At 42.2% G+C, this 13,640-nt stretch overlaps 1 protein-coding gene across 2 annotated transcripts in view; it reads right to left on the reverse strand.

Annotated features, from left to right (window-relative positions):
• Nucleotides 1-13,640, reverse strand: part of MAP2K1 (mitogen-activated protein kinase kinase 1) — a 71,822-nt gene that overhangs the window by 24,613 nt on the left and 33,569 nt on the right. For both annotated transcript variants that reach the window (XM_087820769.1, XM_087820776.1), the window contains exons 2-5: nucleotides 10,911-11,121; nucleotides 9,471-9,617; nucleotides 1,515-1,592; nucleotides 576-627 (exon numbers count right to left, since the gene is read on the reverse strand). In XM_087820769.1, coding sequence (XP_087676895.1) covers nucleotides 576-627; nucleotides 1,515-1,592; nucleotides 9,471-9,617; nucleotides 10,911-11,121 — 488 coding nt within the window. The remainder of the gene's footprint in view (nucleotides 1-575; nucleotides 628-1,514; nucleotides 1,593-9,470; nucleotides 9,618-10,910; nucleotides 11,122-13,640) is intronic.

A 13,640-nucleotide genomic window follows, 5' to 3' on the forward strand; every position in this document is an offset into this window, starting at 1 on the left:
TGACTGGACATATGCTTTCATTTCTTCAGGGTAAACTCTGAGAATGAGATGGCTGAATGCATAGTAGGTACATGCTTAACATTTATGAAATTGCTATTTTCCAACATAACTGTACCATTTTACATTCCTACCAGCAGCATCTGAGTTCCAGTTGCTCTACATCCTCAATAACATATAGTCATCTGTGTCTTTAGAACCTTGTAATGTAATTAAAACCACAATCTCACTGCAGTCAAACTCATATCTGATTGGTTAGTCACAGCTTTGGGACTATGCACAATCTAGCCGAGCAGGCAGTTAGTGACACTGGGGGCTGGGTAACTGAGTTCTAGAAGAGCCTCTAGGATAAGCTTGCTGCCCTCTATGCCTATTATAGCTTCAGGTAATCGGTATATCACAGACCAAGAAGAGAGTGGAACTTTCTGTTCCAACCATCAACCTAAATAGCCAAAGATTTGTAATAAAAGTTAAAAATACTATTAAATGGCTTTTACACTAAAACATAAAAGAGGATGCAACAACTTTCAGATTTCAGCTAAAACTTAAAAGATAACAACTAGCAAGTAATTTCTTACCTCTATGCATAATCTTGTGCTTCTCCCTCAGATATGTCAGGCCTTTTATTACCTAAAGGAAAGAGAACATAAAAAGAGAATGGAAATAGTGTGTTTAGAAAATAATGTCTCTATTTTAAAATGATCTAGAAAATATTTTATCTAACATCACGAATTTGCTTTCTTCTCTTATTTTTTATTCTTTCATTTTGTCTTTTAACCTGCCTTATATCAAGAAACCATCTTTTGGCGCTCTCTCCCGGGAGCCTTTCCCTTTCCCTCCCTCCCCATCCCCCCAGGCGCATTACCATTACCTTCCTCACTCCCAAGCTCCAAGGGCCCTTCCTTTACCTTTACAACTTGTTTCCTAAGCCCATTTCTTCTACAAATGACTTCTTCTACCTCTGTGATTTCCCAAATAAATGTTCTCTTATAGTATGGGGGGAAAAAAGAAAGAAACCATCTTTTTACATAGCATATAGAGTATTATTTTTAAGTAAAATTGATTATTACAAGTTTAAACTACATTAAAAAACACTTCACACCCTGGTCAGTATTACCCAGTGGTTAGAGCATTGATCCAAGCACCGAGGGCTTGTAGTATCGATCCCCTGGCCCTGGTTAGGACGGGTGCGGGAAGCAACCAATCAGTGTGTCTCTCTCATATCAATGTTTCTCTCTCTCTCTCCCTCCCTCCCTCTCCTCCTCCTCCTCCTTCCCTGCCTTTCACTCTCTCTAAAAATCAATAGAAAAAAATATCCTCAGGTTAGGATTAACAAAATATAATAAAAATAAAAATAAAAATAGGCTTTCTGATGTCACAAATGGGAATTCTTTTGGATACTCTATCATATTTTTCAAGACACAGATTTTAATATAGGGAAAGCCATTTTTCTAGTTTTAATGAGAGAGAGAAAGAGAGAGAACGAACTTAGAAGAGAAACTTCACAATATACTCACAGCAATGCTAACTTTTCCTAAAATTTGTTCAGGAATTCTTCCAGCTTTCTTCAGGACTTGATCCAAGGAACCCCCATCCTAAGAATAAGAATACCAGCCTATTTAGTGACAATGTTTCCACCTATTCTTTCAAATGTTAAACTTCATGAAAAAAGTGAATCTCACACATGGCAAATCCTCCTGGAAGGGCACCCTTTGGTTTATTCCAGATATCAAATAGTATATGAATGCAAAATATTGTGGGGGGTATCAAATAACTAGTAACTCAAATCCTATGATAATCATTAAGCAAATGACAAATTCAGTGGTCAACAAAGGGCTTGATTTGCACTATACTGACAGTATAGTATACTGATTAGGAGTGCAGGCTCTAGAGGCAAACTATCTAAGTCTGAATCCCAACTCTGCTGCTTACTATTTAGGGGACTTTGACCAAGTTACCCAACTCATAAATTGGGGATGATAATAATTATAAGGCTATTATAATAATCATAGGGCTATTTTAAGTATTAAATAAGCTAATACAAAGGAAGCATGAAGAACAATGTCTAACACATAGTAAGTGCTCAATCAGTGTTAGCCATTTTATCACCATCATTTAAGTCACAATGTGCATTTGGTATTATCTTAACAAATCATAATAAAAATTTTTTAAATGTCATAGAAAGCAATAAATTCATTCCAAAAATCCTACCAAGTGCCATGGACCACATCAGGTTCTATGGCAGATAAAAATATGAAAAAGACCAATAGGAAAACTATACATCCCTTAATAAAATATAAAAAACCAAATATATGGAAAAGTGTTGTAGACGTGCAAAAGAAGGGAGAATTCTGACTTCACTTAGAAGAATGGCATTTGAGCTGAAATCTTACTCAAAGAATAAATGTGATTTCTATACCTGGAATAGGAGAGGAGCAAGGGAAGAAAAGAACAGAGTATTTCATTAAGATCAAAAGCACAGAAGCATTAAATTGCATAGTACTCCTAGAATGACACGTGGTTCATTTCACTGTGGGTCACAAAGAAATGCAGTGATGGATCAGGCTAGAAATGGCCGGCTGTGGCCAGATCACAGAGCCCCACTAAGGAACCAAGATTTGACTTTACGGAGACAGAAGGATAGGAATCCCACCAGGATGTTTTAAGAAGGAAACAACAGCATCTGAGAGAAAGAGACAGGGAGATCAGCAAGGAGTAGATCATGGGAAGATGACATGAGCTGGACTAAGGACAAAGGTGGCAGAAATGGAGAGTATAAGAGAGGATACAAGTACAGTATGAAGCCAGTCCCTGCAAGGCTCACACTCCAAGCAGAACCTTTCTATTTATGGATTCTACATTTTAACCTGAGATCCTGAAGAATGCTTCACTCAGGGAATGCTGATGTGTCGAGACAGAAATAGGTTTGTGCCCCTATGGCTTCAGGTGTAGCCAATAATCAACCATGATTTAAAATTACCCTGAGGTTGAGATTATTCCTGCAAACTCAGAATTATTTTCTAAAGTATCCTGTCTACACAGAGCAGTTACCGTCATCACCTATCATTTATTAATCACCTCTGTGTAAGGCTCAGGGATATGTAAGGAACTAGGGATGAAAAAAAGTATAAAGACAGAAAAAACAACGATACTCTGCTTGGGGAGCCAGGACATATTCATAAAGAGGCAAAGCACCTTAAATCCTCCTCTGAAACAAGGCAAGGAACAAATAGTTGAATGAAAAGAACAGACATTGCTACAGGTGTTCAGAGGAGGAAGTGATTCCTGAACAAAGAGGCTAAGGGAAGGACTCACAACAGAAGTGACACGGAAGCTGAGCTCTGGAGGTGATCACAGCCAAAGAGACGTTCCCTCCAAAATCGTCCAGCCTCTACAATGCAGCCACGGACTGTGAGGTCACAGAACAATGCATAACATGATAAACTAAAGAAGTAAAAAAGTGTGTGTATACTCACACAAAACCAGAACATCAAAAATGTTATAAATGGTTACTTACAATCAAGGTAGTAAGATTATCAGGGATTTGTGTTGCATGATAGTTTCTTCTTTGTGCTTTTATATTGTTTACAAATTTTCTACAATGAATAAATACTTTGCCTTTTTAAAGTAGTGAACTCATTTATGAAAGTGGAAAACTAAATCTATAAATCAATTGAACACCCATTTGGTGCAAAAGCACTGTTCGGTAGCTACAACACTGCTTTCTTCCTAAAGGAAGTAAGAAAGTAATACTCATTCAGGGACAAAGACCTCAGAAAATGTTACCTAAAACTGCTAAAAATAGATTATCAACTTAAAAATTCTACACTTTAAAAAGGATAGTTTGGAACAATCCCTTTCTGTCACGTCAACTCTGGATCACGGATGCTGATGAAAAAAGTAGTACAGGTGTGGATTCTCAAAAGCATACTAACACCCCTGAATACATTTGACTTCAAATCATAACCAATTCCCTAGCACAACTATCTAATTATGGTGGGTCAGCTAAGTCCACCAAAGAGCACGGTAGAAGACTGTAAAATTCAACCTAAAAATCAAACGTACAGAATCTGCACACAGATACAAGAGTGGACTTACGAATCTAGAACCAAACAGAATTCTCCTATAAACACTTATTTTCCAAGAGCCCTTGGAAGAGCCCCTACTCAGGCTGAGGTTTGAGTCATCCTGTAAGCCTGGCTGCCTTCATAATGCCACAGGCTCCTGGTGGCCAAATCAGGACAACACAATAGCCCAGATAACCACTCCCAAGTCAGCTGGCACCTCACAATTTCCTTTACTGGACGGGAAGAGGAACTCCAATGCAGAAAGTGTCCCAGACATTTCTATTTTGCTTCCAACTGAATGTGGTTTCAGACCCTTCATTTGAATGGCTCTGCCTAATTCTTAGGGAGGACTTAAGGTAACAAAACATCTCTGTCAAAATCTAATTGGAATGAAGTAGAACCTGTGGTGCTCAGGTTCCACAGCCTAGGACTGAGGGCAGCTCAGCTAACTGTCTTGGTTTACACTTTCCCTGGGAGTTGTGGTAAATATTTCTAATAAAAAGAAAGAAACCTTGGCTCTCTTCTCTTTCACCCCCTTCTGAGGTATAAGCAGAGTTACAGTATGAACAGTGGAATTAGCAAGACTTAAGAAGCATGAACCAAAGTCAGGATTACCCAGAGTTGCCTGCAACTCACCTCACAACCTTTTAATTCTACTTTACTGTTGCCAAGGACTTGCCTTCACTGACTAAAGCTACTGAAACTGTGCTTATTTTTAGAAGCCGATTATTAACCAACTCAATGGTGCTTTTGTGAAGGTTTTCTATAGGAGAGATAAATGATTTATGGGGGGGGGGGGGCTCAAAAGCTTTTACTCTTGCATGAGAACCATCAACCCTGAGTCCCCAGTCCTCTGGTTTCCCAGCTACCAGCAGAGCAGAAATCTACTTCCCCAAAGACAAGCGCATTCCTGTTCTAATCAGGGAGCACTCATTTATCCCTTGGGACTCAAAATTCAGAGTGGGCAGTGCGCACACAGCTTATTTCTAGGAAAGGCAGACCCTGGCCAAGGGCCTTAGAAGAATGAAGTTATTCCAGAATGAGGAAGCCTCAGAGCAGGTCAATTTAAGATAAATTTAAAAGATTGTCGAGGAGAAACAAGATGGCGGCGTAGGTAACAGCTGTACCTGCCACCTCCCGCAACCACATCAAAATTACAACTAAAATACAGAACAACCATAACTCAGAACCTCCTGAAATCTAGCTGAACAGAAGCCCTACAACCAGGGAAATGAAGAAGCATCGAGACCGGTAGGAGGAACAGAGACATGGGTGAATCGGGGCTGAATCCTGGAGATGAGACGAGGCCGCGGGCCCACACCTCCTGCCGCGGTTTAAACCTGCGAGGGACATCTTGGCAATGGAGGTTTCCTGGAGGAGTAAGGGGTTCCAGCCCCACATCGGGCCCCCACCCCAGGGCTCCAGGGCCAGGAAGAGAGGTCCCCACAACTTCGGGCTGTAAAAACCAGGAGGGACTGTCACTGGGGGACACGGAGGCTGCAGGAGCCCCAGGCTTTCCTCTTAAAGGGCTCTTACACGGACTCAGACATGCACCCTCTGAGCTCCAGCACTGGGCGGACGCTTGAAAGGAACATGGGACATTTGGGGAGGAACTAACTTGCCTGAAATTGGGGCAGGAGGTGGAGGGGCAGCTTTCTCCCAGGCAGAAGAGCTGGCAGAGGCCATTGCTCCTTTGGCGAGCCCTCCCCCTACAAAGCGAGCAGGCAGGCACCATACTTGAATCTCCAACACCTGACTCACACCTTTGTCCCCCCTCCCCCGTGATTCCCAGAGGCCCCACCCCTCCCTACCTGCAAGCTCATCCGAGCCATTTCCAGTGGCTTTTCTGTGCAAGTGGCCTCTCAAGCCTCATGCTTAGGACTTTCCTAAAACCTCTCAAACAAGCAGCAGCTGAGCTCAGCATCTCAGCATGCCCCATATGTCTTGATAAGTGGCCCCAGGCCTGACACTAGTGGCAGCCTGCATTGGTTCATAGCTTGGCCTCTTCTGGACACCTCCAAGCCCAGCACAAGTAGCAGCCATCTACGGTTTGCTGTGTAGCTCATACTGGGTGGCCCTGGGCAAGGCACTGGCACAGGCTGACTTTGCACCTCCCGGGAGCCTCACAGACAGTGCACCCGGTGGTCAGGCTCACCACGCTGGATTACAAACCTACCACATCCACAAGTGAAACACTCAAGGTCCACACTTGGTGAACATCAAAGCTCCACTGAAGTAAATCCTGCTCCATAGGGGTATCTCCAGTACAGCAGCTCTTTGGCTTAGTTGCAGCTGGTCCTTACAGCCAATTGGCCTGGGGTCAATTCCTCCCAGTGACAACAACAGCAACCAAGGCTCAACTACAACAGGACAGTGCACACAGCCCACATAGGGGAGCACCTAGAAGGCCCAGCTCAGGTGATTGGGGAGGCTGCGCCACTGGACCCTACAGGACACCTACTACACAAAGCCACTCTACAAATTCCAGGAGACATAGCAGCTCTACCTAATACATAAAAACAAACACCTGGAAGCAGCCAAAATGGAGAGGCAAAGAAACATGTCACAAAGGAAAGAACCTAAGAAATCTCCAGAAAAGGAACTAAATGAAATAGATCCAAGCAAGCTAACAGATACAGAGTTCAGAATTTTGGTTATAAGGATGCTCAAGAATATTAGTAAGCCTATTACGAAAACAAGTGAGATCATCGATGGCCTAATAAAATACCTATCAGAAATGAAGGCTACACAAACTGAAATGAAGAATAATTTACAGGGAATCAACAGTAGAGTAGAGGACACTCAGAATCAAATCAGCAATTTGGAACATGAGGAAACAAAAAACACCCAACCAGAAGAGCAAAAAGAAAAAAGAATCCAGAAATATGAGATAGTATAAGGAGTCTCTGGGACAACTTCAAGTGGCCCAATGTTTGTATTATTGGGATGCCAGAAGGAGAAGAAAGAGAGCAAGAAATTGAAAGCCTATTTGAAAAAATAATTACAGAAAACTTCCCCTACCTGGGGAAAGAAATAGACTTACAAGTCCAGAAAGCACAGAGGGTCCCAAACAAGAGGAACCTAAAGAGGCCCACAGCAAGACACATCATAATTAAAATGCCAAAGGTTAAAGACAAAGAGAGAATCTTAAAAGCAGCAAGAGAAAAGCAGTTAGTTACCTACAAGGGAGCTCCCATATGACTGTTAGCTGATTTCTCAACAGAAACCTTGCAGGCCAGAAGGGAGTGGCAAGAAATATTCAAAGTGATGAAAAGCAAGAACCTACAACCAAGACTACTCTACCCAGCAAAGCTATCATTTAGAACAGATGGTCAAATAAAGAGCTTGTCAGACAAGGGAAAGCTAAAGGAGTTCATCACCACCAGACCAGTACAACGTGAAATGTTAAAGGATCTTCTTTAAGAGAAGAAGCTAATGAACAAAAGAATCTGACAAACTAAATGGATCCAGAGACATTGACGCATGCAACAGATGATCATATTTCAGAGGGAAGAGGGAAGGGGGGTGAAGGGTGGGAAGAGATTAACCAAAGAAGTTATATGCATATATGCATAACCCATGGACATGGACAATGATGGGGTGAAGGCCTGGGGAAGGGGTGGGAGCGAGGTGGAGGAGGTCAATTGGGGGGGGGATGGGACACCTGTAGTGCTTTCAACAATAAAGATAAATTTAAAATAATAATTAAAAATAAATAAAAGAAAAAGATTGTCCTCCACATGGCAAGAAGCCATGTAAAGCTAATACAAGAGGTTCTGGCAAGGTCTAAATAAATGAATAGGTCACTGCCTATCAATGTTTGGGCCTAATCCTAACCTCTGAAGCAAGTACCCTGAAGTTCAACCATGCTCACTCCAGAAAGAGCCTTCTGTTTTCCCTATTAAAACAGGAGAATTCTGGGTGGCAGTCTTGGAGGAAAGAATCTCTGGTGGATCAGAAGACAGCAGGCATGAAATGAGACACCTGGTGCTCAAAAGCCCTCACATCTGCACTGACAATCCTTACTTGAGAAGGCCCTAACCATTCAGCTCTAGGGGGCAGAGATGCTACTCTCAATGTCTCCATCTCTCAGCAGCTGACATGGCACCTTGCACATAAATAGTCACTATAAATAAGTGTAACTAATGTAAATCTTGACAGGCTACAAGTGCCAAAAACCATAGAAACACAGGATGTTAGCATGGGGTAATAACAATGACTATTTTACAGATGAGGAAACTGAAAATCAAAACGATAAAGAAACTTGCCCAAGGTCATGATGAGACACTGACAACCAGTAAGCAAATAATTACTGAGCACCTGCTGTGTGCTAGGACTATTCTGGGCTTTGGAGGCACAGTGGCAAACAAAACAAAGTGCCTAATTGGATTTTTGTGGAGAAAGAAGATGTGAATAAATATCTCAGATTCCAAAGTCTCCTGTGCCAGGCTGCCTAATTTGGACAGAAGAAAATAGCAACCATGAAGCCAGCCTCTCTCTCTTTGAAGTTCTAGGCATCAAGAAGGAAAGAAAGCCCCAATCACTATCCAGTAGATTCATCAAAGCACAGGCACTGAGGTCAGGCTGCATCAGTTTAAATTCTACCAATACCACTTACTAGCTGCATGACCTTGAGTAAATTATTCCACTTCTCTGAGCTTGTTTCCTCATTTGTAAAATGGGGATAACATACCCACACAATAAGATTGTTGTGAAAATGAAATAAAATATTAATTTGCTTAGGGTAGCGCTTGATATAGTATACACCCAATAAATATTAGTTTATCATAATTAGTATTGCTAGCATTATTACTGTTACTGTTATTATTACTGTTAGTCACTGGAAAGAGAAAACAGGAACTCCAGACTGCTAATGGTAAGAAAGACTGGCAGCTCACAAACATATGATAAGAAACATAAATGCCCTCTCACATGCTCTATTGTGTATCAGGTAGGATTACTTCTCTACACACCCAAAGAACACCTTCAGGCTGTCCTTAAAGTAAATTATAAACTCTCTGAGAGTAGAGACTATCTCACTCATCTTTATAACCTCAGAACCATATATCTAGCACATAGTATTGCATATAATAAATGGATTTGAACTACATTAACCAGATTTTACCCACATCAAAATCTTGGGGTCAAGAAAACTGGGAGATGTGCACTAGGCACACACACAAGGGATAACTGGTTGCTGCCACCTCTCCTTGAAGAGAGGCAGGGATCTAGGCAGGAAGCCTTCATCTTTTGGGTATTCTAAGTTCTACAGTCAGGTACCCCAGATGCCCAAGACAGTATGGGGATCCAGGAAGAAGCAGGAGGAAGCTGGTGACCTTTCAGACTAAATATTAGACAAGAGCCACCCAACTCCCAGGCTCCACAGGCCAACAGGTGGCTACATACCATGTGTTCCATGCAGATGCTGATCTCGCCATCGCTGTAGAATGCACCATAGAAGCCCACGATGTATGGGGAGTTACACTCATGTAGAACCTGCAGCTCCCTTATGATCTGGTTCCGGATCGCAGGTTTGATCTCCAGGTGAATTAGCTAAGGAAAGAAAGGTCGGATGAAGAGAGGCTTTAAAAATATATAAACGAATGGATGGATGGAACTTTCTTAAATGCTTAAGCTCTTAAAGGTAGGATAAGAGGGAACAGACAAGTTTTAACAAACAAGTTTCTGCCCAACCAAAACACTGACTGCCAACACACCAAGGCAGGTGTAAGCACTTAAGGGCCTGTAACTAGGGGAGGGCCAGCTGTGCCTCTGCTCCTAGGAGCCAAGTCTGAGGAATAAGGACTCACCCCTCCCAAGAACAAAGCTGAACACCAGGTTTCCCCCAAAAGGACCTGTGAAGCTGAGAGATGAAGGGAAAGTGGCCTTGAGAACTTGGTTGATACTCAAGCTTTATAGGAGTAGAAAGAAATGAGGAACTGAGTATGCTGACCGAAGCTGCCCAAGAGATTTCTCTTTGACCTCAGGAGCCTCATGTGGTTGAAATTTAGTCAGATCCTCAGATACCACCTTATATCCCCCTAATCTGTCCCTTGTTTCAGCCAGGGAGAAAAGTGATAGATACATGAAATGGTTTCTGAATAAGGCTGAACTTGTAAAAAGAGCCACAGGCAAGGAGTACCAGAGGACATGGAAGCAGTGGTTATCAGTGTGGGCCACAGCAGCTAGTGCAAGCTAGACAAGAGGTGGGCCTTCAAGATGCAGACTCTGAAATGATGAAAGGAATAGCACAAGCAAAACATATGGACAGGAATAAACATGTGCTTTTTAAAAACATGGAAGAGTCAAACTTCACCGGAGCAGGAGACTGTGTTCAGAAAGAGGACCCAGGGTAGGCAGGAAGGAAAGTCCAGCTCAAAGACTGCATGGCATACGGTGGGGAGCTGAAATGTTATACTGAAGGGAAATGAGGGGAACCACTGGCAGGGCTGGAGCAGGGGGAAACAACTTGAAGTGAGAGTTTTGTGCATCACTGGGGCTGGGTAAATGAAAGCAGCTTCTCCTGTACTTGATAAAGAACAAACATGCACCCTAGCATTCTTTCCAGAACACACAGAAAGCTAACAAAGGGTCACTTGCTATTATTTTCCAGTCTGGGGATGGGATAAATACACTAACACATCATTAATGTGTTTATCTATAATCTGATAGATAACATGAGTTTGAAATTCAAACAGCACCAAAGGTACTAAGTGAAAAGTCAGTTTTCCTTCCACCCTTGCCCTAGGCCCCCAGGTCCCCAGGTCTTCTAAGAGATAAACCATTTACCTGTTTTCCAAGCAAACTTGATTCAGTCTTTTTTTTTTTTTTTTAAGGCACGCTCACCTTTCTGGCCATAACCAGGCCGGACGGCTTGTGGGAGACCTTGAACACCACACCACCATTTCCAGCACCCAGCTCACTGATCTTCTCAAAGTCATCATCCTTCAGTTCCCCCACCTTCTGCTTCTGGGTAAGAAAGGCCTCAAGGCGCTTCCGCTGTTGCTCATCCAGCTCCAGTTCTTCCAGTTTCTTCTGCAAAGCCTCCAGGTTGGTCCTGTCCCAAAAGGGGGAGCACAGGTCAATATTGTCACCAGAGAAGTCCACCCAATGGAAGAAGCTAGGGAGGAAGGTTCTATCACTGTGGCTCTGTCCTCTTCACTCCGCCACCCCACACAATTTACCACTGAATTGTGAAGGCCCTGGTTTCCTCATTTGTAATATGACAGATTTAGGTTTCTCTCAATATGCTGTGAGTCTATAAGAGGAACCAAAGAAACTACTAAAAGGAAAGTGGCTTCACGATGAGCCACCTTAATTTCCTTTAAAACCCCAATTTCAAAAGCCCCACTAGTGTTGGTTGTGTTAAGTTGACACCATATACAAAGTAAAATCTATTTCCTGAAACCAAACTAAATCATCAAAAGAGGCTCTAAGCTGAATTACAGCAGTAGAAACTCTCTTTTCCAATGTGATCAGGCCAGAAACCAGGTTAATCAAAATAAAGCAAGAAATCACAAAAAGATATACCTAAAAATTTTTATTTTTGCATAATACATATATACATTTGTTCACCCATCTTTTAACATAGGGCAAGGCCCTCTCTTTGAGTAAGGGTACACTGGTAAGAGCCTGACATCTTTCTTACATGAACCAGAACGTAATACAATGTCGAACATTTCTAATTCCTGATTCTTTAAAGTGGAATAAAAATGCAAATACTTACAGAGTGATATCAGAATAAAATTCTAACAGTTTTATGATTTCTCCAATCTTAATACTCATCTAACTGGAGAGTAGTAATGTTTTTTAGTGACTTGAACTTGAGCCTTTCCACAGATTTTTAACTAGTGTTAACTAGTTAACTGAGGGGGGGGGGAAGAAAACCACCTCATTTGCAGTCATATTTCATCAGTTTTTCTAATATTTAAATATATTACTTAATTACAACACCAGCTAAAACTGCACAAATGGTTTTGGGAACAAACTGGCTCTTGGTAAGCACATAATTCAACCAGTGGGTGCTCAAGTGAGTGGGCAAGGCAGAGAGCAGCCTCCTCGCTGTGTGTTCAGCATGCTATGGGCATTACTAAGTGTGTTTTACAGAAAGAACTGAAAACTGTTCATTACTCCTGGGAGTTCATTAAGAGGAGGGTGGTAAGGAGGGTGGTAGAGAGAGCTTCCACTGTGTTTCACTTTATTTCAGCTCCTAGTCTAAACAAACATCACAGGCGACAAGACAGGCCATCATCACACACCAGAATGTTGGTGCGCCCACCCCAACACACACACCAATTCTGAGCTCGGAGGGTAGAAGCAAGCATAATCTTCTCCTTTTCATTCACACTCTATTCCAATCCTCAGAAAGCAGGAAGACAAAAACCTAATGTCTCCCCAGTATATGGGAAGATCCAACACTGTCTTAAATAACACAGCACATGAGGCCAAAGAGGACACAAGGCTGAACTTACCAATTTTCCTCACTGAGTAATTCTGGGGAGAGGAACGCTGATGCTGTGGACTGAATTGTATGCCCCCCCAATTCATATGTTGAAGGCCTAACCCCCAAATGTAATTATGTTTAGAGATAGAGCTTTTAGGAGGTAATTAAGGTTAAATAAGGTCATATAAGTGGAGTCCTAATCAGACAGGACTGGTGGCCTTATAAGAAGTGGCATCCTCCCCTGCACTCCTGCACATACTGGCACCCTTACATTGGAATTCAAACCTCCAGAACTGTAAGAAAACAAATTTCCATTGTTTAAGCCACCCAGTCTGTAGTACTTTATTATGCAGCCCAAGCAGGCTGACAGCTAGTCAATATTTTCATCCTACTAAAAGGCTCAACTAAGTTTCAGCTGCTCCCGGACGCTCAGGTATGGAGACTCAAAACAGTATGATTGGAGTGCACAGTACACACACTCTGGTTTCCTTTCTTTCGGCTCTCTCCACAATGGAGCCCATTGATGACAACATTTAGAAACATATATCAAATGCAGACAGACCCCATAGCTAAAACTTGGTTGCAGTTGCCTGGAGGGCTCATCAGGCCAGCTGGAAATGCAACTCCAAAAGGTGCTCTCAAACACACGCACAATGAGTGGATATGAGGAAGAGAGGGAAGGAGGGCTGGATGGAAGAAAAACCACTCCTCTCACAACACTGTGTATTATTCTTCTGTTTTACATGTACTCATGCATTTAATAAACAATCCTAAAATTACAACAGATAGCAAACACACTCAAGTACAGGCAGGAGAAGTAACTTGTCCAAGGTCACAAAGAAAGTAGGTGGCAGAGCCAGGATCCTCTTCAATATACTTTCAAGGGAGGCAACTTACAAACACAGGTAAGATCCTAGTGTAGGGCATTTAACACACCAGGCTCAATTAGACATGAAAATGGTGTACTCACACAAAGAGCCCTGTTGCCCCAGATGCAATTATATTTCCCCTTCACATCAATCTGAACATTGCCTTGCAAGTAACAGTGGCCACAAAAAATCCCACCTGTATAGATGTAGATGTGACCAAAACCAACTCCATCTCTGTATCCTGGATTCGATTTCATTTTTTAA

This window comes from Miniopterus natalensis, chromosome 1 (assembly GCF_054644295.1).
Source record: "Miniopterus natalensis isolate mMinNat1 chromosome 1, mMinNat1.hap1, whole genome shotgun sequence".
In the NCBI taxonomy this organism is placed as follows: Eukaryota; Metazoa; Chordata; class Mammalia; order Chiroptera; family Miniopteridae; genus Miniopterus; species Miniopterus natalensis.